The sequence below is a fragment of the Melanotaenia boesemani genome, chromosome 20 (assembly GCF_017639745.1).
Source record: "Melanotaenia boesemani isolate fMelBoe1 chromosome 20, fMelBoe1.pri, whole genome shotgun sequence".
NCBI classification, from domain to species: domain Eukaryota; kingdom Metazoa; phylum Chordata; class Actinopteri; order Atheriniformes; family Melanotaeniidae; genus Melanotaenia; species Melanotaenia boesemani.
Genome location: NC_055701.1, coordinates 25884156 through 25907654, shown reverse-complemented (window position 1 = coordinate 25907654; position 23499 = coordinate 25884156). Strand labels below are relative to the sequence as shown.

The window sequence follows — 23499 nt, the reverse complement described above, 5'->3', positions numbered from 1 at the left end:
TGAAATAGAACGATCAGAGCACAACAATAGTGGAAGGTTGTTTATTGATGTAAACATGACTGTTCTTTACATTATCATAGTTTTGAACCGTTTTTGTCAGTCTAAGGGTTTGATCTGTCTCGTGTACTCCTGGGACGGTCCGGTCACAGTGGGAACAGCAGGAATCCGGAGAAGACGCTGAAGTTCCGAGAGTCGTCATAGAGCCGGTAGCTTGCTGGAAGACGTAGGGAGACCTGGTCTCCTTGCTCCAGCTGCAGGGTCACTGTGCTGGATGTGGTGGCGTATCCGCCATGGTTGTTTAAGTCCAGGCTGAAGACGATTGGCTGGCTGTTCCTGTACAGGTACAGACCCATGTAACCCTTCAGGAAATCTGCAGCCGTAAAGCTGAAGAAGTAAAGTCCTCGGACAGGAGCTGTGAACACACCTGAGGGAACCACACCATTGTTTTTATTGTTTGTTTTCAGAACCCGAACAGATGAAGTCTGGGCTTCACAAAAATGACAAATATAACAATGAACACAGGGCAACTTTTTTGTAAAGCACATTTCATGTACGAGACAGTTCAAAGTGTTTCACATAAAATATTAAAAGCATTACAGTGGGGTGGAAAGAAAGAAATAAAAGGTAGTAAACAGCAGCAACAGATAGCAAAAATAATAATATCACACATTAAATTCAAAATTGTTCTGAGCAAGATGGGTTAGGCACAGCAGCCTCACAGCAAGAAGGTCGCTGGTTCGAGCCTCAGCTGTCCAAAGACATGCATTGGTCACTGTAAATTCAACCTAGAAGTGAGCCTGAATGGTTGTCTCTGTGTTGGCCCTGCGATGGACTGGCGACCTGTCCAGGGTGTACCCTGCCTGTTAAATGGTCTAAGCTGTACAGAAAATGAATGAATGAAAGCAAAATAAGTTAAAAGTTACGGTGCAGATTTGTCTGTGGCATCAAAGATGTCCGTCCCACATGTTCAAGACTGCTTCAGTCCGGACATTTGCTTGCCAAGGTGTGCATGTTGTTGGCTAGGTAACAAAGTCGTCCATTGAAGAGGAACACATTTTTTAACACTAATGTAGCGTTGTAAAACAAAACATTAGCGTTATCACATTCCCTGTTCGTACATGACACGTGGGCTAAGGGTAATGAAATCTTCTTCACTACTGTTAACTTTAAAGCTTACTGTTGACGTTATAATGTTAGCAGCTAACTAGCCAATTAGCTTACTGAGACGACCGTCCTGTTTAATCAGAAACTGAATCAGCCACAACGTGCTTGCTTTTAAGATGCTCGTGTATTGCCATCATACTGCCATGGAAGACATGTTCTACCTTGCAGGTTTTGCATTGCACACGCTTCTCAGTTTTTAGAGAATACTCCCAAACTCTCGAGCTCAATTACCAGCTCACCATGATACTGTTGTTTGGGCATAACTTTTCCGGTGCTGTCACGGCTGACCCAGGTTGCCACTACTGTGCATATGTGTCAAGGACAGAAAGGCAGAAAAGGCAGCAGAAGGTACAGTGGCAGTTTTGAGAGAAAACAAAGCTTTAAATGAAATGAAATGAAAGCAAGATAAGTTAAAAGTTACTGTGCAGATTTCATGCATACACGCATGAGAAATGTTTTAACCTGGATTTAAAAATGTCTATAAAAAAAAAAAAAAACGTTTCATCTCAACTGGCTTTGGTTTGTTCCACTTGCTTAGTTCATAACAGCTAAATGCTGCTTCTCCTTGTTTAGTTTGGACTTTGGTCTGGACTAGTTGACCGGTCTTTGGATCTAAGAGGTCAGCTAGGTCATTCTCTGAAAAATCCCACAGATGGACCACAGGTCTGTTGGCAGAATAAAACACACACTGGAAGTTTCTATTTGCAACACTAGACAAATTTGGGTTTGGGCCTTCTTTCATAGAGAGGATTAAAATATTATATAATAACCCAAATGCATGTGTGAAAACCAACGATCAAACTTCTCCAAGCTTCCGCTTACAGAGAGGCACCAGACAGGGCTGCCCACTCTCCCCCTCACTTTTTGCCATTTTCATAGAGCCGTTAGCAGCTGCTATTAGACAAAATATAGAAATGAAAGGAATCCAGGGCAAAAATATAGAACATAAAATAAGTCTTTATGCAGATGATGTATTACTCTTCCTTCAGAACTCACAAACATCACTCTCTCAGACAATCACGGTTATTAATAAGTTCTCATCAATATCTGATTATTCTATTAACTGGGCTAAGACTACAGCCATGTCCATCAACTGTGACCTACAAAACATCCCTAATATCAAAATACAGACAGGAAACATTAGATATTTAGGTATAAATATTTCCCCCAGATTATCAGATTTAACAAAATTAAACTATGTTCAGCTACTAAAAACAATAGAAGATGATCTCTTACGGTGGAGGCGCTTACCCATCTCACTAATGGGGAGAGTTGCCACCATTAAGATGATGATCCTACCTAAAGTTAATTACTTATTTTCAATGATACCCACTAAACCCTCCACCAGTTGGTTTAAATCTCTGGACTCTTTCATATACAAGTTTCTTTGGAAAAACAAGCCGTCACGTATCAGTCTTAAAACTTTACAGCAGACTAAAGATAGAGGAGGACTGGACCTACCAAACTTTAATCACTACTTTATAGCTAACAGGCTGCAGTACATCTCCAAGTGGCTCAAACCCAGTTGTCTGGATGAGCCGTGGCTAGATGTGGAGCAGGCTTTGTGTGAGGACTTAGTCATCTCTGACCTGCCGTTCATCAGCTCAACCATTAAACCATATAAGTGCTTTAAAAGCCATAACATCCGTTTTTCCTTAATGGCTTGGTGGGAATTCTGTAAGATAACCAGATCTTCCCTCTTTCCATGTAGACTTACACCCATCTGGAACAACCCTGACATCCTGCAGAACAAAAAGATGATAAACTTCACTCAATGGAAGACTAAAGGAATACAACAGTTAGGACAGATAATAGAAAATGGAAACTTGGTATCTTTCAGCACAATAATCTCACAGTATGGAATCATCAGTAATAAATTCTTAGAGTACCACCAACTAAAATCAATTATATATAAGAAGTATACCCCTGTACAGTTAGACTTGCAGCTTCCTGTCAGAATAGCAGAATTCTTGAATCTTAATACTCCAAAATTATTATCAAAAATATATAGATTACTTGCAAAGCTAGAAGACAGGATATCTCTCCCAACTTCAAAATGGGAAGATGATTTATCTAATAACTTTGATCAGAAAAGATGGTCACAAATATGTTTAAACACGTTTAAAATTACTCAGAATTCAAATATACAACTAATACAATTCAAAATTCTCCATAGAACTCATTATACAGGACACAGGATGTTCAGGATGGGCCTTTCACCATCAGATATCTGCCCACACTGCTCTGAGAACACTTCTGATAGCTACATCCATCCTGTGGTCCTGCACACCTGTCCAAAGGTTCTGGATTAAGGTGTGTGAAGATCTCTCAAAATGGTTTAAAACCAGTTTTTCTGCAAACCCCACACTTTGCCTACTGGGCGACCTGGGTGACACCAACATAGGAATACACTCCATAAACTTGGTCCTCGCAGTCTTATGCATCGCAAAGAAAACTATTCTTGTGAACTGGAAAGATAAGAATAATTTGTCTATCCAGCAGTTTAGAAATCTCCTGTTAGATCACATCAGCATTGAGACAATGTCTGCCTCCTCCAGGAACCAATCAGATGACTTTCATTCCCTCTGGTCCCCTGTGACTGGCTACATCACTTAATGTAGGTGGAGGATTGCGGCTTCGCTGGGATGACGGTGGATGTGGGTGGGGGGTCCCTGGTGGCTTCGGGTCTCCGGTTGTCTCCTGGGTGGGGATCTCGGCTGCTCCACTGTTGGGTCGGCTGGGGGTTCCGATCTGGGCGGGCGGCATTGGGTGGGCCCCGGGGTGGGGCTGCCTCGTGGCGGTGGGGGGTGGCTGCCGGGGTGCCTGGGTTGGTGTCCGTCGGCCCCTGGCCGGGTGGCCGGTCGGGCCCGGGGTGGGCCGGGTGGGGGCCCCGGGCTCTGGGGCGTCGGGTCTCCCCCCGCTCCTGGGGGTGGGGGGTCTGCCGCTGCTGGGGGGGGCTGGGCCTGTCCGGATGTGCCGTGCCGGGGGCTGGTTGGTCCGTGCCCTGGTGCTTGGTCGCAGCCCCAGAACCTAGGTGGGGGTGTGTGTGTATATAGGTGTGTGTGTGTGTGTGTGTCTGTAGGTATGCTTGTGTGTGGGTGGGTGTAGAGGGATGTGTGTGCTGTACGTGTGTGTAGGTGTGTATGAAGGTCTGGGTGTGTGCGTCTATGTGTGTGTGTGTGAGGGGTGTGCGGGTGTATGTGTGGAGGTCTATGTGGGATGTATGTGTGTGTGTGTGAAGGTGTGTATATGTGAGTGTGTGAATGTGGAGGTCGATGTGTGTGTGGAGGAGTGAAGGTGTGGGTGGAGGCGTGAGTATGTATGGAGGTGTTTGTGTGTATATGCAGGTATGTATGTGAGTGTGTGTGTAGTGGTGTATGTGTATGGAGGGGTATGAGAGTGTGTGTGTATGTGGGCGTGTGTGTATGAAAGTTTCCATGTGTGTGTATGGAGGCACCGGTGTGTGTGTTTATAGGTATGTGCCTGAGGTGTGTGTGTGGAGGTATGTGCACGTTTTGAGGTGTTTGTGTACAGAGGTGTGTGAGAGGGTGTGTGAGTGGCTGGAGGGAAAAAAAAAAAAAAAAAAAAAAAAAAAAAAAGGGTGTGTGTGTTTGTGTGGGTTAGGATGTGTCCTCTGGGTGGCACCCTGGCCGGGTGTCGGGGGCGTGGGCCTGGGGTTCCCTTCCTTCGCCTCGCCCCCCTCCCACTCAGAAAGAGGAAAGTGGCCCCTTGGGCTGGTGGCTGGCCCCTGGGGGGGTTCGTGGCGTGCCTGGGTTAGGTGGCTGCTCCGGGCCTGTGACGCCCTTCGGGGCCGGCGGAGGACGGGGGCGCCCTAAGCCGCTGGCGGGTCGTCTTCCAGGGGGGAGGTTTACTCCCCTCTGGACCTACATCTCCTGACCCCTCCCCTCCCCCACTCTTCACTACATACACAGGTAGGGCTGTGGGAGGTGTGCTTGTTGCGCTGGGCGGGGCAGGGGTGTCATCATAGTGGCCCCATTGCTTCGCCAAGCGGCAGCATGCCTCCCAGCTTTTAATTCCACTTAGTCACTGAGCACAAATAACATTTGCAACATACAAACACGTTTTGGGGGGCGGAACATGCGAGGTCAGGTGGGTGGGACTGCTCAGGTGGCCCCACCCCCTCCTCAATGCAGTTACTGCCCCCCAATTTTAACTCCTTTTTTTTTAATTGCAAACAGCACATAATATATTCCTTCACTAGTGGGGGAGGGAAGGGGGATGGGGTCTTTAAGCGCCCCTGTCTCCATGGATGGCCCGGGGGCGGGGTGGGCCGGGTGGCCTGTCGCATTGGCCCGGGGCGTGGGCGGGCTGTCCCGGGGGATTCTGGCTGCTGGCCCTGGGAGGAAGGTGCTGTTTTGTGGGTGGGGAGTGGGGGGCTGGGGCGGGGTGGGGGGGTGGGGGCCTGGCTCATGTCTCCTTGCCTCCTGGCTGAGGCTGTCCCCCCGGGACATAAGGTGGCGGGAGGATGATGGTGAAAGGATGGTGTTTGTGTGGGAGGAAGGTGTATGTGAGGGAGGATGGTGTATGGGTAGGAGAATGGTGTGAGGATGGGTAGTGGAAGGATAGTGTGTGTGTGTGTGTGGGAGGATGGGGTATGTGTGGGAGGATGAATGGTGGAAGGATGATGTATGTGTGGGAGGATGGGGTATGTGTGGGAGGATGGATGGTGGAAGGATGGTGTGTGTGTGGGAGGTTGGATGGTGTATGAGAGGGAGGATGGTGTATGTGTAGGAGAATGGTGTATGTGTGGGAGGATGGGTAGTGGAAGGATAGTGTGTGTGTGTGTGGGAGAATGGGGTATGTGAAGGTGGATGTATGGTGTAGAAGAGGGAGGATGGTGTATGTGTGGGAGAATGGTGTATGTGTGGGAGGATGGGTAGTGGAAGGATAGTGTGTGTGTGTGTGTGGGAGGATGGGGTATGTGAAGGTGGATGGATGGTGTATGAGAGGGAGGATGGTGTATGTGTGGGAGGACGAATGGTGGAAGGATGATGTATGTGTGGGAAGATGGGGTATGTGTGGGAAAATGTATGGTGGAAGGATGGTGTATGTGTGGGAGGATGGATGGTGGAAGGATGGTGTGTGTGAGGAAAGAGTATGTGAGGGATGGATGGTGTATGCGTGGGAGGATGAATGGAGGAGTGGAAGGAGAGTGTGTGTGTGTGTGTTTGTTTGTGTGTGTGTTGGTCTGGGGGGGGGCAGGATTAGTTCTCGGGGTGTGCGGCTGGGCACTGGGGTGTGGGGCTGGCCTCTGGCGGTGGCCGTCTGGGCGGGCCGGGTCCCCCCGGGTGGCGTGCTGGCCCTCGGCCTGTGGGGGTGGGGGGTGTCCCTGCACTCCTGGGCCCGGGCCCTCTGCCCCGTCTGTCCCGGGCGGCCGGTGCTCGGGGGGGGTCGGGGACTGCTGGCCTCGGCCTGCCGGGGCCGGTGCCCTGTGTCCTCGGGGGGGCTCCTGCTGGGGTCTCCTGCTGCTGTCTTCCTGGGCGGGCGAGTGGTCGTCTCTGTGGACCGGTCGGGGTCTGTTACCTACGGGGGGGCTGGTGGCCTGGGTCTCGGGACCGCTGGCCTGACTCTGGCCTCTGTTCAGGTGAGGTGGCATCTGCATGATCACTCTGCATGGTCACTCCTTCCTGAACGTCTCCACTCAGTATATTCGGTATGTTGACACAGTCTCTGCGTCGCCGTGTGGCCGAGTCCTCCAGCACATCCACACAGGTTTCTCTGAGCGTGTTCTTGAATACAGCAGGTTCACTTATATCTATTATCATATTTTTTTTTTTTTCTTCAATATACCTTTTTTCTCTATTCTTATAATTATTCTTAAAATTTTATTATTATTTCTGTTATTATTATTATTATTATTACTCTTATTATTATTATTATTACTATTATTATTATTATTATTATTATTATTGTGATTATTATTATTGTTACTATTATCAACTAGTTGTGTAATGACCTACTGGCTAGGATGATCTTAGCTATATATGTTGTAAGTAGTATGGATTACATGGTCTTTTGTATGATGTCTGAAGTCCCCACCTGCACTCCCCACACCCTTTCTGTCCCTCTCCCTCCCCTCCCTCTTCTCTCTCCCTTCTTTTCTCTCTCTCTCTCTCTGTCCCCTCCGGTCGAGTCCAGCATTAAGAGTTTGATTTAATAAAGTTTTTCATATCATCAAGAGGGACTTTATACATGTAGTATAAATCCCTGCTTGATAGAGTAAAATTGCCCGGCACCAGACGGCAGCCAGACATTCATTCTGTTTGCAACGATGCTGGACAAGAAAGGTGAAAAAAAAAAAAAATAAATAGAATAAAACACACACCATCCAGCTCTCTTGTGATCCTTTCATATGTGCAGTTGTACAGGTGAGGCAAGGCAACTTCTGCAAAATATTTCCGGCTAGGTAGCACATACCTGGGTCTAACATTTTTAGCAGATTAATAAAGCTGCGCTTTTCCACCATATTAATAGGCATCATGTCTTTGGCAATATGCAACATGACTCCATCCGTGATCGCTTTCCATGAGCCCCCTCTTATCACAGGGACACAGTGTGAAAATGTTTCCCCTACCGTCGATTGTCTCTTGGTGGGGTTTCGTAGGCTGTTGCTGTTTTGAGCATGTCATAGACTGCACAATTTCTCCCACTCCACAAATAGTGCCTTTTTTGGGAACAAGCTCTTCTTTGCTAGCTGCTATGTTGATTTGTTTATGCTATTCTGTGGGAAATTGGTGGGAGTGTGCTGACGTCACTATGGCAGGGCATCCAGGCCATCACAGACTACAAGCCCACTGCTAGAGCAACACCTCTCTGCTCAACAACCTGAACAGCTTCTTTGCACGCCAGTGTTGTTTTCGTCAACAATGACGAATTTATTTAATTGACGAACCTTTTTTTCATGACGATAATGAGACGGTGACGAGCTAAAAATGGCTCTCTGATGACGAAAACATATGAGACGTTTGTGAGATTTCGTTGACAAGACGATAATGTTCAAGGGCTGATTGTCCAACATTAAAAATGCACGATATTTCTGCCTGTTGTGAGAGTAATCTGTCAGTCAGCAATGCTGCTGCACCTTAGCCAAACCCACCACAAAGGGGTTTGGCGGAAGCGATGAAGCGATGAAACGATATATGATATATATCACGATATATCACTGGCAGACCAGGTCAAGTTGAGCATATGTGCCACATTCTTTGCTCATAATTTGGACCTGTGTATGTTCAGGGTGTACACAGAAAACCCTACCCCCTACGCACAACCAGACTCTATGACCAGACTCTGCCCTCCACCCAGCCCTTACCCACCTGGACATGAAAGACTCATATGTGAGAATGCTATTCATAGAGTTCAGGTCAGCATTCAGCACCATAATACTACAACAACTCATCTGCAAACTGGACAAACTGGGCCTCAGCACCTCCCTCTGCAACTGGCTGCTGGACTTCCTCAGTCAGAGATTACAAGAAGTATATGTTGGCAACTACACCTCAAGATGCATCACACTGAGCACAGGGGCTCCCCAACGCTGTGTGCTCAGCCCCCTGCTCTTCACCCTGCTGACATGACTGCAAAACAACCTACAGCACAAATTACCTAATAGGTAAGGTTTGCGGATGACACAACTCTGGTGAGTCTTGTCACTACAGAAAAGAGGTTGATCTTCTGACTACGTGGTGCAGAGACCTCCTGCTGAACATCACCAAGACCAAGGAGATTGTTGTCAACTTCCAGAAAAACAACACCCAACACCCACCACTGACCATCAATGGTGCTGCTGTGGAGAGAGTGAACAGCACCAAATTCCTGGGGGTGCACATCAGTGAAGACCTCTCCTGGACTACCAACATTGCATCAATGGCGAAGAAAGCCCAGCAGCGCCTCTACTTCTTGCACAAACTCAAACGGGCAAGAGCCCCACCACCCATCATGACCACATTCTACAGAGGAACCACTGAGAACATCCTTTCCAGCTGCATCACTGTGTGGGGCGGGAGCTGCACTGACTACAACAGCAGAGCCCTGTAGCGCATAGTGAACACAGCTGGAAGGATCATTGATGCACCACTTCCCTTCCCGAAGAACATATACACCACCCGCCTCACCCACAAAGTGATCACAATTGTTAAAGCAATGCAAACCACCCTGCACACAACCTGTTCCAGCCTCCTGCCCTCTGGTAGGAGGTATAGAAGCCTCTGTTCCTGTACCACCAGACTCACCAACAGCTTCATCCACCAAGCGGTTAGGAAGCGAAACTCTCTCCCCTCTCCACCCTCAGCCCCTTCCACCAGCTAACCTCCTCCCCCCCAAGAAAAAAACACTATGAAACCCTCCAACCCACCTAGTGACTGTCTTGCAGTATGCCACTTTGGACACCTCTGCTGCTATTACTGACTGCCTTTGCACCATTATACATAACATATACATACAACTTGTACATAGTACCACAACTTATACATACAACTTTGCTGCTACTTTCAAATCACTCTGAACTTCTTATTGTTATTGTTACAATTAGCCTTAGGATCAGGCTAATGAGGTCATTGCAAGTCATTGCAGGTGACATAAAAGAAACTAGAAGTGCAACAATTAGGGGAAAAAAAGAAAGTAAGGAAAACAAACACAGAGAATAAGTGTATAAAAGAAAAACATTTAAACCCAGTAAAAACATAATCATCATCCTGTAACCTCCATGTTTGAGACAGGCAGTGATGTTAGTATTCCCATTTAACGAGTAAATAAGCAAACAAAATGAATATTTATCACCAACAGCGTCAAAATCAAAATAAATCTAACCAATCACCTGAGTTTAGAAGAGCCAGATTGATCCCTGTAGAGCGTCCCATTCACAAATAATCGGTCCACTGAGATGACCGCACATGAATCGCCCGCCTAAAAGCGCCTTTGGATCAGAAACAGAATGTTCTGTCACTCCAGGATCTCCCGGGGGAACTGGTTGTTATCGCTAAAGTCTATTCTCTTCAGCTCTCTGCCGCAGCGCTTCGCCTGCTCTTTCTGTTTAAAGTGCTCCAGTTTTGCCATGATGGGTCGGGGTCTGCTGCTGGCAGGTTTCCTAGATGCCATCCAGTGGACCCGGTGAAATGTGATCGTTTTAACGGTGTCATCTGGAAGTTTAAGCTGTGTTTAAAAGACGTTTTCCGGTAGCTTCGAGGTCTTCTTTAGCCTGCTCAGGGATACTTGAGAAAACAAGATTTTTTCTCATGCCTGCAGGTCTATAACGGTTTCTCTGATGTTCTTGTTGTCTTCTCGGAGTCAGGTCATTCCCTCTGCAAGAGATTTTATGGACTCCTTGAAGGTGGCATTCTCCGTAGCTAGCTTCTGTACCTGTTGCTAGTTAAATTCCAAAGACTCACGCAGTGCCTGGAAGTCCTTGTCTTCTTCTACGAGGGACAAACATGCATCCAGACTAGATAAACACGAGTCGATAGAAAGCAGAAAATCTGCTGTGTCGCCTCTCGGTGGAGAAGTCGCTCCAGGTGAGTTTTCATAGGATCTTTTTGAGGCGTAAGCTTAAGATATTGCGGAAGTGGCCATGTTGGTTTTGTTTCTGACTGTGGTTCTGGTTGTGGTTCTGACTGTGGTTCTGACTGTGGTTCTGGTTGTGGTTCTGGTTGTGTGGACCCACAGTGAACAGAAGGACCACAAGTTATGTGCTCCTCATCATAATGATGGGGTCTTGAACCCGAATCTGGGCCTGAACCAGACCTGGGCCTGAGTCTGGACCTGAACCCAGACCCAGACCTAGTGAAAACTGGACAAGTTCAGATACCTGCAGAGTGGTTGTAGCCGTGGCCGACGTTAGTAATGGTTTTTGAGAAGATCAGAGTTGTTTCTTCATTAAAGGGTCCGACCCGTCCTGAATCAGTCAGACCAGCGGAAAAGCCCACCTTCAGCTTACCTACAAACATCAGGCTGAGTCTTTACCTCCTCAGAGACCACATGAAACTTGATCTGTGAGTCGTAGCATACCTCGGTTCTCCGTCTGGAGCTCCTTGACTGCATCCTCACTGACTCGCAGTCTGACCTGCAGATCTGATGGGAAACAAATGATTTATGAGGTGATGAATGAACGAGACCAACAGAGTTTTCTCTGAGTTACCTTCAGTGTCTCTCTGTGCAGCAGTCAATCGGTCTGAAACAGAAAGCAGCTCAGCGGCTCTGACTGGAACAAAGATGCAGATCTTCACGTTTGAGTCAAACAGCAGAGAAATCTCTGGATGTGTCAAAAATCACCTGAACTTTGTCTCCTCAGCTCATCCAGCTGCTCCTCAGTCACGTTCAGTCTGACCACCACAGCTGCCAGCTCAGCTTCACACGCTGAAAACATGTAAACAGCAGGTAGCAGTCATGTTTTACCCAACTCACAGCTTGTGGGGAACAGGACGTGGACAAACCGGAACAACTTCTTCAACAGGTTTATAAGGCATCTGCCCTCCCCCTCAACCAGCTTTTTCCTTCACAACCCCCATCGTTCCCATCCCTGAAGCTCTGACAGAATTAAGGAAACTGTTATTTCATAAGACAGTATGTACACGTCCAAAAGTCAAAAGTGAGTTTGACAGCAAGGTGCATGAGTTCAGTCAGGAGTTCCTGAGGGAACTCTATTTAATCCTTCTCAGTTTGGGTCTGGAGACTTTCTCCAAGTTTCTCTTATTTCAAACAGAATTTGCAGCCAGTCTGGAAACCTCATGTGTTACCTGAGATTTTTGTCTTCTGACCTTTCAGATGTTCCTCAAAACCTCTCAGTCTGCTCACCAACTCTGAAGGGAAAACCAAAAGTTATGAAGGAGTTCCTCAAGGAATCATTTTAGATTCCCAGTTTTAGTCTTCAGAAACAACAGACTGACTGGTGTACCTGTGTTTAGTTTGTCCTGGAGGCTCTCGGTCAAGTTCACTTTTCTCCACAGCTTCATCAGTTCAGAGGTTTGTTCTGAAATCAGACCAGTTTCATTACAACTGCTGTGGTAATGAGGAGGAAAACTTCTGTCGGATAAAACAGACAAGTGCAGGAATCTGTTTGTCCAAACACATTCCTGATATCCTGAAAGTTTCATGTGTTACCAGTGTCTTCTGCCTTGAGGTCTTCCATCTGTTTCTCATTGATCCTCAGCCTGCTCACCAACTCTAAATAGAAAATTGAAATGATCCACTTTGTTCATTTGTTGACATTGTGGTTTTAATGAAACTGATCAAGTAAATATAACAGCACCTTCAGTGTTGTTGAGTCCCTCTGTCAGTCTGGACTCCATCCAGGAAAGTTTCACTGAAAACAAACCAAAACCGTTAAGTTGTTTTGTTTGTTGTTTAACTATTAATTTATTCCACTGATTCTTAACCATGGTTCCTTGAGTGGCACCTAGAGGGCCACATATAACTTTCAATGTTGCACCTGTGGGTTGCAGGACTCAGAAGTTATCAGTTGAAGACACCAGAGATATTACTGTTATCCACAAGATGTTCAGTTGTAATACATCTCCCCACCACTTGGTGGTGGTAATGTGTCAGTCAGCTGTATAACAAACTCCAATAAGCAGAATAAGACATTCAGCTTCCAGCCTGTAGCCATAGTTATGGAGAAGGATTTCAAACAAAAAATGAAGATGCACGTTTCCCAAGGCACATAAAAGGCAAAAAAAAATTGCACAATATGAAGTATTAAGTTCTCTGTATTTTTTTAAAGAATGCTGTCAAACCCCCAACTGTCTTTGGTGTAGTCCCCGTCCATGATGGGACTGTTTCCGCTGCTCTGATCCAATATAGCTGATTTTAATGGTTTTTGTTTTGTTTTTTGGGGTTTTATTTTTGCTCATGTGAACCGTCCTGTTGTCTTCTTTGATGTCACCACAGTCAGAAGATGCTTCTGGGGAAGACTGCAGATGCCAGTCCCAGCATGTCAAAGTAAAGACAAACATGTATGACCTAAACACAGTGAAATTATTTAAAGAAGACAAAATGGAGCTATCTGAGCTGGATGCCACTCCCCCAAGTGACAATCCTTCCACCACAATGAGGGGTTGATTCTCTAGAAGGGTCCTGTAGGATCCACCATGTTCATATGTTTCTGAACTAGAGCCTCAGGGAACGTTCTGGGACCCTCCATAGTTTCAACAAACCTAAATTTTTTAGTTTAACCTATTTAAATATTTCTTTAAAAAGCACATGCTGAGTCAGTGTGTAGCGTCATGTGTTACCTAAGTTTTCTGTCTTCAGGTCTTCCAGCTGTTTCTGGCTGACTCTCAGTCTGACCTGCAGATCTGATGAGAAACAAGTGATTTATGAGGTGATGAATGAACGAGACCAACAGAGTTTTCTCTGAGTTACCTTCAGTGTCTCTCTGTGCAGCAGTCAATCGGTCTGAAACAGAAAGCAGCTCAGCGGCTCTGACTGGAACAAAGATGCAGATCTTCATGTTTGAGTCAAACAGCAGAGAAATCTCTGGATGTGTCAAAAATCACCTGAACTTTGTCTCCTCAGCTCATCCAGCTGCTCCTCAGTCACGTTCAGTCTGACCACCACAGCTGCCAGCTCAGCTTCACACGCTGAAAACATGTAAATAGCAAGGCAAGGCAAGGCAAGGCAAGGCAGTTTATTTGTATAGCACATTTCATGTACAGGACAATTCAAAGTGCTTTACATAAAACAAAGACATTACAGATACTTAGAATAGTAAAAGGCATCAACACATAATGACAATAAAATAATAAATTACATTAAAATGATTAAAAGCAAGATAAGTTAAAAAGTTACCGTGCAGATTTCATGCATAGGCGCTTGAGAAAATAAATGTTTTTAACCTGGATTTAAAAATATCTACATTTGGTGAAAGTTTAATCTCCACTGGCAGTTTGTTCCATTTGTTTGCAGCATAACAGCTAAATGCTGCTTCTCCATGTTTAGTCTGGACTCTGGTCTGGACTAGTTGACCAGAGTCTTTGAATCTAAGAGCTCTGCTAGGTTTGTATTCTCTGAACATATCACAGATGTATTCTTGGCCTAAACCATTCTGGGATTTGTAAACGATCAGAAGGGTTTTAAAATCTATTCTGTGACTGACTGGAAGCCAGTGTAAAGATTTCAAAACTGGTGTGATGTGTTCAGACCTCTTAGTCCTGGTTAAAACTCTAGCAGCAGCGTTCTGGATGAGCTGCAGATGTTTAATGCTCTTTTTAGGAAGTCCTGTTAAAAGACCATTACAGTAATCCAGCCTACTGGAGATGAATGCATGGATGAGTTTCTCCTGGTCTTTCTGGGAGACTAAACTTTTAATTCTGTTGATGTTTCTGAGCTGGTAAAAAGCTTCTTAGTGAAGCTTTGATGTGGCTGCTGAAAGTCAGATCTGAGTCTATCAACACTCCCAAGTTACAAACTTGGTTGGTGATTTTAAGAGCCCGAGTCTATGCTGACCCTCTTCTCTTTGCTACCAAACAGAATAATCTCAGTTTTGTCTTCATTTAATTGTAGAAAATTCTCCCTCATCCAGGTTTTTTTTTTTGCTCCAGACACTGACACACTAAGTCTATTGGACTGCAGTCATCTGGTGACAGAGACACATAAAGTTGTGTATCATCTGCATAACTTTGATAACTAATGCTATAGTTTTGTAAGTTTTTTACCCAAAGGGAGCATATAAAAGTTGAACAGAAGAGGTCCAAGTACTGACCCCTGGGGGACTCCACAAGTCATGGCCACTCGCTCGGATTCATAGCTGCCGATCATAACAAAATAACTCCGGCCTTCTAAATAGGACTTGAACCAGTTAAGAACCGCTCCAGAAAGTCCAACCCAGTTTTCCAGCCTGTGCAACAGGATTCTGTGATCTACAGTATCAAACGCAGCACTGAGATCCAACAGAACCAGGACTGATACTTGACCAGAATCAGTATTCAACCTAATGTCATTTAACACTTTGACCAGAGCTGTTTCAGTGCTGTGATGAGGTCGGAAGCCGGACTGAAATTTATCAAGATTTCCACTTTCATTTAAAAAGTCACGAAGCTGGTGAAATACAACTTTTTCAATAATCTTGGAAATAGAAGAGAGGTTAGAGACAGGTCTATAGTTGTTCATTATAGAGGCATCTAGAGTCCTTTTCTTTAGGAGGCTTAATAGCAGCTATATTTAGTGACTTGGGAAAAATGCCTGATGCCAGTGAGCTGTTAACTATCAGCAGGAGATCACTTTCTACTGGGGTAAAAACTGTTTTTAAAAAGTCGGATGGTATCATGTCCAGAGTGCATGTTGTTGATTTCAAATGCCAAACTGTTTCTTGTAGGACTTTTAAATTCACCATTTTAAATTGCGACATGACATCAGAATTATTTCCGGGTTTGACACAGACTAATTTTCTTGTTTGACTGTGTGGAATTATTATTTTGCCTGATTATTTTAATTTTTTGGCTAAAAAAGTTTGCAAATTGGTTGCATTTCTCAGTGGAAAGGAGCTCAGGGCTTATCTGTATAGGAGGATTAGTAAGTTTTTCAATCATAGCAAACAGAGTGCGAGAATTGTTGACATTCCTGTTAATCGTTTCAGATAAATGCAGCTCTCTGGCCTTGCACAGCTCATTGTTATAGTTACGCAGGCTTTGTTTGTACAGCTCATAGTAAATTTGAAGTTTATTTTTCCGCCATTTCCGTTCAGTTTTTCTGCATTCTCTTTTTAGGCTGGTAACCACAGTGGTGTTTCTCCATGGTGTTTTCTGTTTGCTCAAGTTGCTCTTGATTTTTATCAGTGCAGCAGCATCCATTACATTCAAGACTTTCAGATTGAAATGATCCAGGAGTCCATCAACTGACTCTGCACTGGTTGTTGGTAACATAGCTATGGCCTCCACAAACTTAGCACTTGTTCTGTCATTAATGTACCTCTTCCTAACGGAGGAGCAGGTTGGTTGGACATTCTGAGTGATCAGTAAATCAAACGAAATACAAAAATGGTCACAAATGGCCAAGTCAGTGACCGCTACAGAAGAAATATCCACACCCTTTGAAATAACCAGATCCAGAATGCCAGGTCGGCCTCGGTCGGTTCTTCTACATGCTGCCACAAACCAAACATGTCCAGTATGGAACAAAATTCGTTGACATTACCATCCGTCATGTTATCTATGTGAATGTTAAAATCCCCAGTTATGATGAAATGGTTAAAATCAGTAGAGATAACCGACAATAATTAAAAAAATTCATCAATAAAATTTACACAGTGTCCTGGACGTCTGTAGATGATTAGAAATAGGATTTTAGGAATGCCCCTTAAAATAAAACTAAGATATTCAAAAGAAGTAAAATCACCAAATGAAATTTCTTTACACTGGAATGAATCTTTAAATAAAGCAGCTTCTCCTCCCCCTTTCCTCCCGTTTCGACATTTGTTCATAAAACTAAAATGAGGGGGTGCTGTTTCACTAAGAACTGTAGCACTTGTGTCTTCTGTTAATCATGTTTCTGTCAGAAAAAGAAAATCTAAACTGTGAGAAATTATGAAGTCATTAAGTAACAGTGACTTGTTGGACAGAGATCTAACATTAAGTACAGCAGCTTTATGAAGTTCACATTGGTCTCTGTTGTATTCTGAGTTATACAAGGTATAGTTAACAGATTAGATCGATTCACCCCACAAGCTGATCGTGTTCGATTCCTTATTTTACTAACTAACACAGGAATCCTACTGGGTCCAGGCTTGATCTCAGAACAGCTGTCAGTAGTAGCAAAACTACAGCAAGGACCCTGAACACATCATGGCATGTCATCTTTGTTGTGAATTCTGCTGCTCTGTGAACCTCCTGTACCTCCTCCCGTGCCCTGCTCTGCCAGGACAGATGATCTAATAGGAGGATGAGGAGGGGGAGGAGGGGGAGCCCTGTATTTCTTGGTAGATGGTGGTCGCTGGTGTCCAGACCGGGATAGAGACATCCTTTTAAGTCCTTGGGTGATGTGGAGAAGAGGGTCTGGTGAGGGGGGAGAGCTGGGAGTTGATCACCTCTCTGGTGTGTCCTTCGCTCTTATCTGTACATCATGTTTGGGTTTGCCGTCCCAACAGCATGACGCAAGTGTGCACCAAATAATCTGCATCCAGTTAGATTTGTATGCACACCATCAGGTCTGAATCGCTCCTTACAGTTCCAAAAGATATTGAAGTTATCAATGAACTTTATCCCATGGGTGATACATGCGTTTGATAACCATGTGTTCAGGCCAAGAAGTCTACTGAAAAGTTCAATTCCTTTACCTGCTGTAGGAATGGGTCCTGAAATGTAAACATGGTGTGCTCCCAATTGACACAGTCTCTCCAACAGCAGAGAAAAGTCTTTTTTCAGGATCTCAGAGCCAATTTTCCTCCTCAGAATATCAAAAGACCCTGTGTGGACAATAATCTTCATACCATCTGGATGTGAAGACAGAATGGTCTAAAGATCTCTATCAGTTCCCTGACTGATGTATCAAAAAGTGTTAAATGTTCCATCTTTGCCATCCTCACATGCTGTGTTATGGAGTCCCCAATCAGAATTGTGTCTATTTGTTTTTGTGTGGAGGCACTGATAGCTTCTCTAATCCTCCTGTTTGTGGAATTTTGGCCTCTCCTCCTGGTCTGGTTAGCCCTGGGCTGAGTTTTAGGGCTATTTCTTGAATTTTGATATATCTTTGTGTGGCAGTATGAGGTGAGGAATTGCAGTATTAACCAAATAGCGGAAGGGGGCTACGTATTTAAGCAGGCGAGGAGCCAGTCTTGGGTAGGGTTCGTCTGGTTGGCAGGTCGCCTGACTTCCGGCTGATGTAGAGATTGCTGCTGCGTGTAGTATTGGCTCTCACCTTAAGACTGCGGTGGTAGGTTAACTTTACTTCTCCTGCTGTATCGGGTTTTCTGACAGAGTAAGTGCTAACAGACTGTGCTCCAGTAGGGAAACCTGTGTGTTGTGCTGCCTCTCGTTCTGGAATGGCTTCTCTGCGTGACGAGCACTGGTCATCCGGGGGGATTTATCTGACGGTATTTTAACGACACAGCCACCTTCTAGACAACAGGCAGCGCTCTGCGGTGGCGTGTGGATCAGGAGCTTCACAGCTATTCCCCACGCTGACAGACCGCTGCTCGGCTGACTGATGCTGCTTTGCTTATTTTAATTTTTGCTGCTCCACTGGAAGCCCGGGACGAGGCCCGCAACGAAGTTTGATACTGGCGGGTGGCTTCCAGTGTGGATATTTTATATTGTAACAGTTTTATGTTTATTTATTGTCTTTTTTTTTGGCATGCCCAAACTCCACGGTTCTTATAATAATTGTATTTTATTCTTTCTTTTAGTGGCCGGAAAGCTTGGAGTTGGTGGTGCCTTAACGGTGTGGGTCCCTCTTCCTGGTTTGATCCTCCCCTCATTTGCATGCTGAGCACGTCTGCTTGTGCTGTGTAGCCGAAGTGCGGTGTGAAGAGTGTTTGTCTTGCACGTGTGTCTGGGGTGGTTTTGGTTTGGCTCCCTTCATCTCGTTTGGCCCACCTTCCTCCCGGTAAGCTTCCGCCATCTTTTAATGTTGGACCGTGAGTTTCTTTTAGTCCTGCTTTGTTTTGTTTATTTGGAACAATAAAGATTGTTTAATTATTTGGACGCTGGTCTCATGCCTCCTTAGTAAAACGAACCTGTGTGCTTTTTTTGGAGTTCATGTTATCATTCCCCGCGGTGAAAGTGCCGGGGTGGCGTTGTCTGTAACCAATTATATGATTTACAGGCTTTTAGCCTGTAAGCACCCCGAGCTCATGTTTATGTAACCTCTGGCTCCCCCGAGCTTGCCACACTTGCATTACATTCATCATCATTTATTTTAATATGACTGAACACATCGTATTATGCAGTGAGACTTCAGGTGGTGGAGTGAGTGCTGGAGCTTTAAATTTCCTGCTGGATTTACCTCTGCGACGAACACATCAGACCAGGTTCTGGCTGGGGTTGATGACTTTGGTCTGGCACCAACAGTGTTCCAGAAGGAGAGATCAGTCTGATGGTCCGGTTTTGGATTTTCCTCAGCTATTCCAATGTCATTTGAACACATTCAGGGAAGTGTATCAGCCAGGTCTGTAGCGGGACGCTCCACATTCGACATGCCTTCGCGTATGAAGATTTGACTCAATCCATTTGACAACTCAGTAGCTTGTACAGAAGCTACTACAGAGTCAATAAATTCTTCATTCACACTAATGTCTTGCAGTGTTTCAATCCTCTTCTCCAGCTGTATTATCCTCAAAGTTGCTCACACTCAGTGCAGGTCACTGATACTGCAGGGTTAGACATCACTCCACTAGTTCTCCGATGGCAATAAACTAAATTTATCAAAAAATATATTCCTTGGTCACTTATCCAGTGATAAGTGACCAAGAGTCCTTGTTCCTTAATTTCTTGCCGGTAAAGAGAAGGAAAAAAAGAAAAATGCAAGCAGAAAAGGAGAGCAAAGCAGGAAGTGCAGGTAGTAGTTATATTTTACCCAACTCACAGCTTGTGGGGAACAGGACGTGGGCAAATGACCGGAACAACTTCTTAAACAGGTTTATAAGGCATCCGCCCTCCCCCTCAACCAGCTTTTTCCTTCACAACCCCCATCGTTCACACCCCTGAAGCCCTGTCTGCCTCCCACAGCGGCTGCTTCAGCTACAGCAATCCTCTCACACCCAGAACACCTAACATCTCCATCTACAACCCTTCCAACTTGGCCCCTCAACTACTCCCTCACATACACCCCACTCCCTCTCGTCCTTAGCCATCCAGCTCCGGCCGGTTCCTTCACAAAATGGCAGGTGAGAGGGGAGCTGAGCCAGTTGAAGATCAGGAAGGCAATGAGTCCTGATGTCATCAGCTCAAGGCTCCTGAGATGCTGTGCAGACCAGCTGAGTGTGATTGTTCAGCATGTGTTCAACCTGAGGCTGGAGAAAGTGCTGCTCTGAAAAACCTCATGTGTAGTATCAGTGCCAAAGACCCCCCCACCCGAAGGATTTCAATGGCTACAGGCCTGTAGCATTAACATCTGATTTGATGAAGACCCTGGAGCGGCTGGTTCCAAAGCACCTCCTCTCTGTAGTGAGCTCATCATTAGATCCGCTGCAGTTTGCCTACTTATCTGGCATCGAGGTTGATGATGCTGTCATCTACCCCAATGCCAGTACCCTGGGTACCCTGATCTACCCTGAGCCTTCTGCATGAGGACACCAACAACAATCATGTTTTATGATTTCTCTAGTGCATTCAACATCATCCAGCCTGCACTGCTGGTGGACAAGCTGGAGGAGTCTGAAATGGACCATCACCTGACATCATGGATCTTGGACTACCTCACTGACCGTCCAGTTGTGAGGCTTGTGAGAACTGTGTCACAGGCTGGATTACCTGCAGCACAGGGGCCCCTCAGCAACTGTTGCAGCCCCATTCCTTTTCACATTTAACACCTTGGACTTCACACACCACAGTCCATTTTGCCATCTCCAGTAGTTCTTAGACGACTCTGCTGCTCATCATAGATGAGGACAACAGTGAGTACAGAGACCTGAACAAGGACTTTGTGGATTGGTGCCAGCGAAACTGCCTTCAGATCAATACAGAGAAAAACCAAAGAGCTGGTGGTGGATTTCCACAGGCAGAATCATCTTCCCCCACTCAAGTAAACATTCATGGAACAGACATTGAAATTGTGCACTCTTACCTGGATGTTCACCTGAACAACAAACTGGACTGGACGGATAACACCAAGGCACTCTATAAAAAGGGTCAGAGTCGACTTTACCTACTGACAAAGTTGCGGTCCTTTGGGGTGCAAAAAACCCTACTAAAAACTTTTTATGCCGTTATCAGCCATTTTCTATAGAGCGGCCTGCTGTGGCAGCAGCATCTCAGCTCCAGAGAGGAAAAGACCGAACAAACTGAAGAGGAAAGCCAGTTCTGTGCTAGGGTGCTCCTTAGATGCAGTGAAAGTAGTGGGTGAGAGGAGAATGATGGCCAAGCTATCAGCTATGATTGACAACGCTTTCCACCCGATGCATGCCACAGACTCCTCCATCCAGGGTGTCTGAAGGAGGTTATTCTTTCCTGCAGTTGTCAGACTGGACAACCAACTCTGTTCCCAGTAATTCTTGCTGTACCATCACTTTCACCTGTTTGTATTTAACCTGTGTGCACTGTGTATCCACCAGGGTAACATATAATAGAAAAAATGTAAAATTTTCTTTTCTTGTTATACCAGTATTACCACTATTATCCTTACAGTTATTATCCATCCATCCATCCATCCATCCATCCACCCACCCACCCACCCACCCATCCATCCACCCATCCATCCATCCATCCATCCATCCATCCATCCATCCATCCATCATATGTTAAGTTGGTGTTTCTTCGAGCTGTTTCTCTCTTACTCTCAGTCTGACCTCCAGATCTGAACAAGAGGTCATTCCAGTTTTCTTTCCTGCTTCTATCAGCAATGAATGAAAGTAAACTGCAGATCTGATGATGGTACGTACCTGCAGTGTGAGTCTGCATCTGCTCCAGTTGGGTCTCAGTGGATCTCAGTCTGACCTCCACATCTACTGAACAAACCTGCTTTTACTCATGTATACATTTACTGAGTTAACATTTAAATTCCTCAGCAAAAAATTGCATCAACCAGTTCTTCCTCACCTTTCTATCAAGGCTCTCCTGTTTCAGGAGGAAAACATCAATAACATTGTTGACAAGACAGGTTCTGGATTTTCCAGATAAAGTCGTGGAAAACTTCTACAAAAAGTGAAGCTTTCTACAACAAAATTGAGGACTAGTTTTCAAGTAAATGAAGGAAGACATCTCTTGAGAAGAATTACCCTCTGGTAAGGCCAATTCAGTATGTGTTAGAGCCTGGATGTACAATCACTTATGTCCTTATATTGCATATGATCCAGAAAATATTCAAATATACTAATATTCTTGACAGAATTAAGGAAACTGTTATTTCATAAGACAGTATGTACACGTCCAAAAGTCAAAAGTGAGTTTGACAGCAAGGTGCATGAGTTCAGTCAGGAGTTCCTGAGGGAACTCTATTTAATCCTTCTCAGTTTGGGTCTGGAGACTTTCTCCAAGTTTCTCTTATTTCAAACAGAATTTGCAGCCAGTCTGGAAACCTCATGTGTTACCTGAGATTTTTGTCTTCTGACCTTTCAGATGTTCCTCAAAACCTCTCAGTCTGCTCACCAACTCTGAAGGGAAAACCAAAAGTTATGAAGGAGTTCCTCGAGGAATCATTTTAGATTCCCAGTTTTAGTCTTCAGAAACAACAGACTGACTGGTGTACCTGTGTTTAGCTTGTCCTGGAGGCTCTCGGTCATGTTCACTTTTCTCCACAGCTTCATCAGTTCAGAGGTTTGTTCTGAAATCAGACCAGTTTCATTACAACTGCTGTGGTAATGAGGAAGAAAACTTCTGTCGGATAAAACAGACTAGTGCAGGAATCTCTTTGTCCAAACACATTCCTGATATCCTGAAAGTTTCATGTGTTACCAGTGTCTTCTGCCTTGAGGTCTTCTATCTGTTTCTCATTGATCCTCAGCCTGCTCACCAACTCTAAATAGAAAACTGAAATGATCCACTTTGTTCATTTGTAGACATTGTGGTTTTAATGAAACTGATCAAGTAAATATAACAGCACCTTCAGTGTTGTTGAGTCCCTCTGTCAGTCTGGACTCCATCCAGGAAAGTTTCACTGAAAACAAACCAAAACCGTTGACTTGTTTTGTTTGTTGTTTAACTATTAATTTATTCCACTGATTCTTAAACATGGTTCCTTGAGTGACCTAAAGGGCCACATATAACTTTCAATGTTGCACCTGTGGGTTGCAGGACTCAGAAGTTATCAGGTGAAGACACCAGAGATATTACTGTTATCCACAAGATGTTCAGTTGTAATACATCTCCCCACCACTTGGTGGTGGTAATGTGTCAGTCAGCTGTATAACAAACTCCAATAAGCAGAATAAGACATTCAGCTTCTAGCCTGTAGCCAAAGTTATGGAGAAGGATTTCAAACAAAAAATGAAGATGAAAGTTTCCCAAGGCACATAAAAGGCACATAAAAGGCAAATAAAAAAATTGCACAATATGAACTATTAAGTTCTCTGTATTTTTTGAAGAATGCTGTAAAACCCCCAACTATCTTTGGTGTAGTCCCCGTCCATGATGGGACTGTTTCCGCTGCTCTGATCCAATATGGCTGATTTTAATTGTTTTTGTTCTGTTTTTTGGTGTTTTATTTTGCTCATGTGAACCGTCCTGTTGTCTTCTTTGA

The 23499-nt window shown here is 44.9% G+C and overlaps 1 protein-coding gene across 1 annotated transcript; it reads right to left on the bottom strand.

Moving 5' to 3' along the window:
* Positions 1-37: 37 nt before the first annotated feature.
* On the bottom strand, positions 38-22732 carry LOC121631770 (sodium channel and clathrin linker 1-like). Its single transcript, XM_041972841.1, has 15 exons — positions 22716-22732; positions 22510-22584; positions 22352-22414; positions 13671-13754; positions 13537-13569; positions 13407-13469; positions 12425-12478; positions 12277-12339; positions 12071-12145; positions 11913-11975; positions 11449-11532; positions 11315-11377; positions 11185-11247; positions 10985-11113; positions 38-424 (listed from the first exon to the last, which is right to left on the bottom strand). The coding sequence occupies exons 2-15, from the start codon at positions 22565-22567 to the stop codon at positions 144-146; spliced, it is 1176 nt and encodes a 391-aa protein (XP_041828775.1). The 5' UTR covers positions 22568-22584; positions 22716-22732; the 3' UTR covers positions 38-143.
* Between the last annotated feature and the right edge of the window lie 767 nt (positions 22733-23499).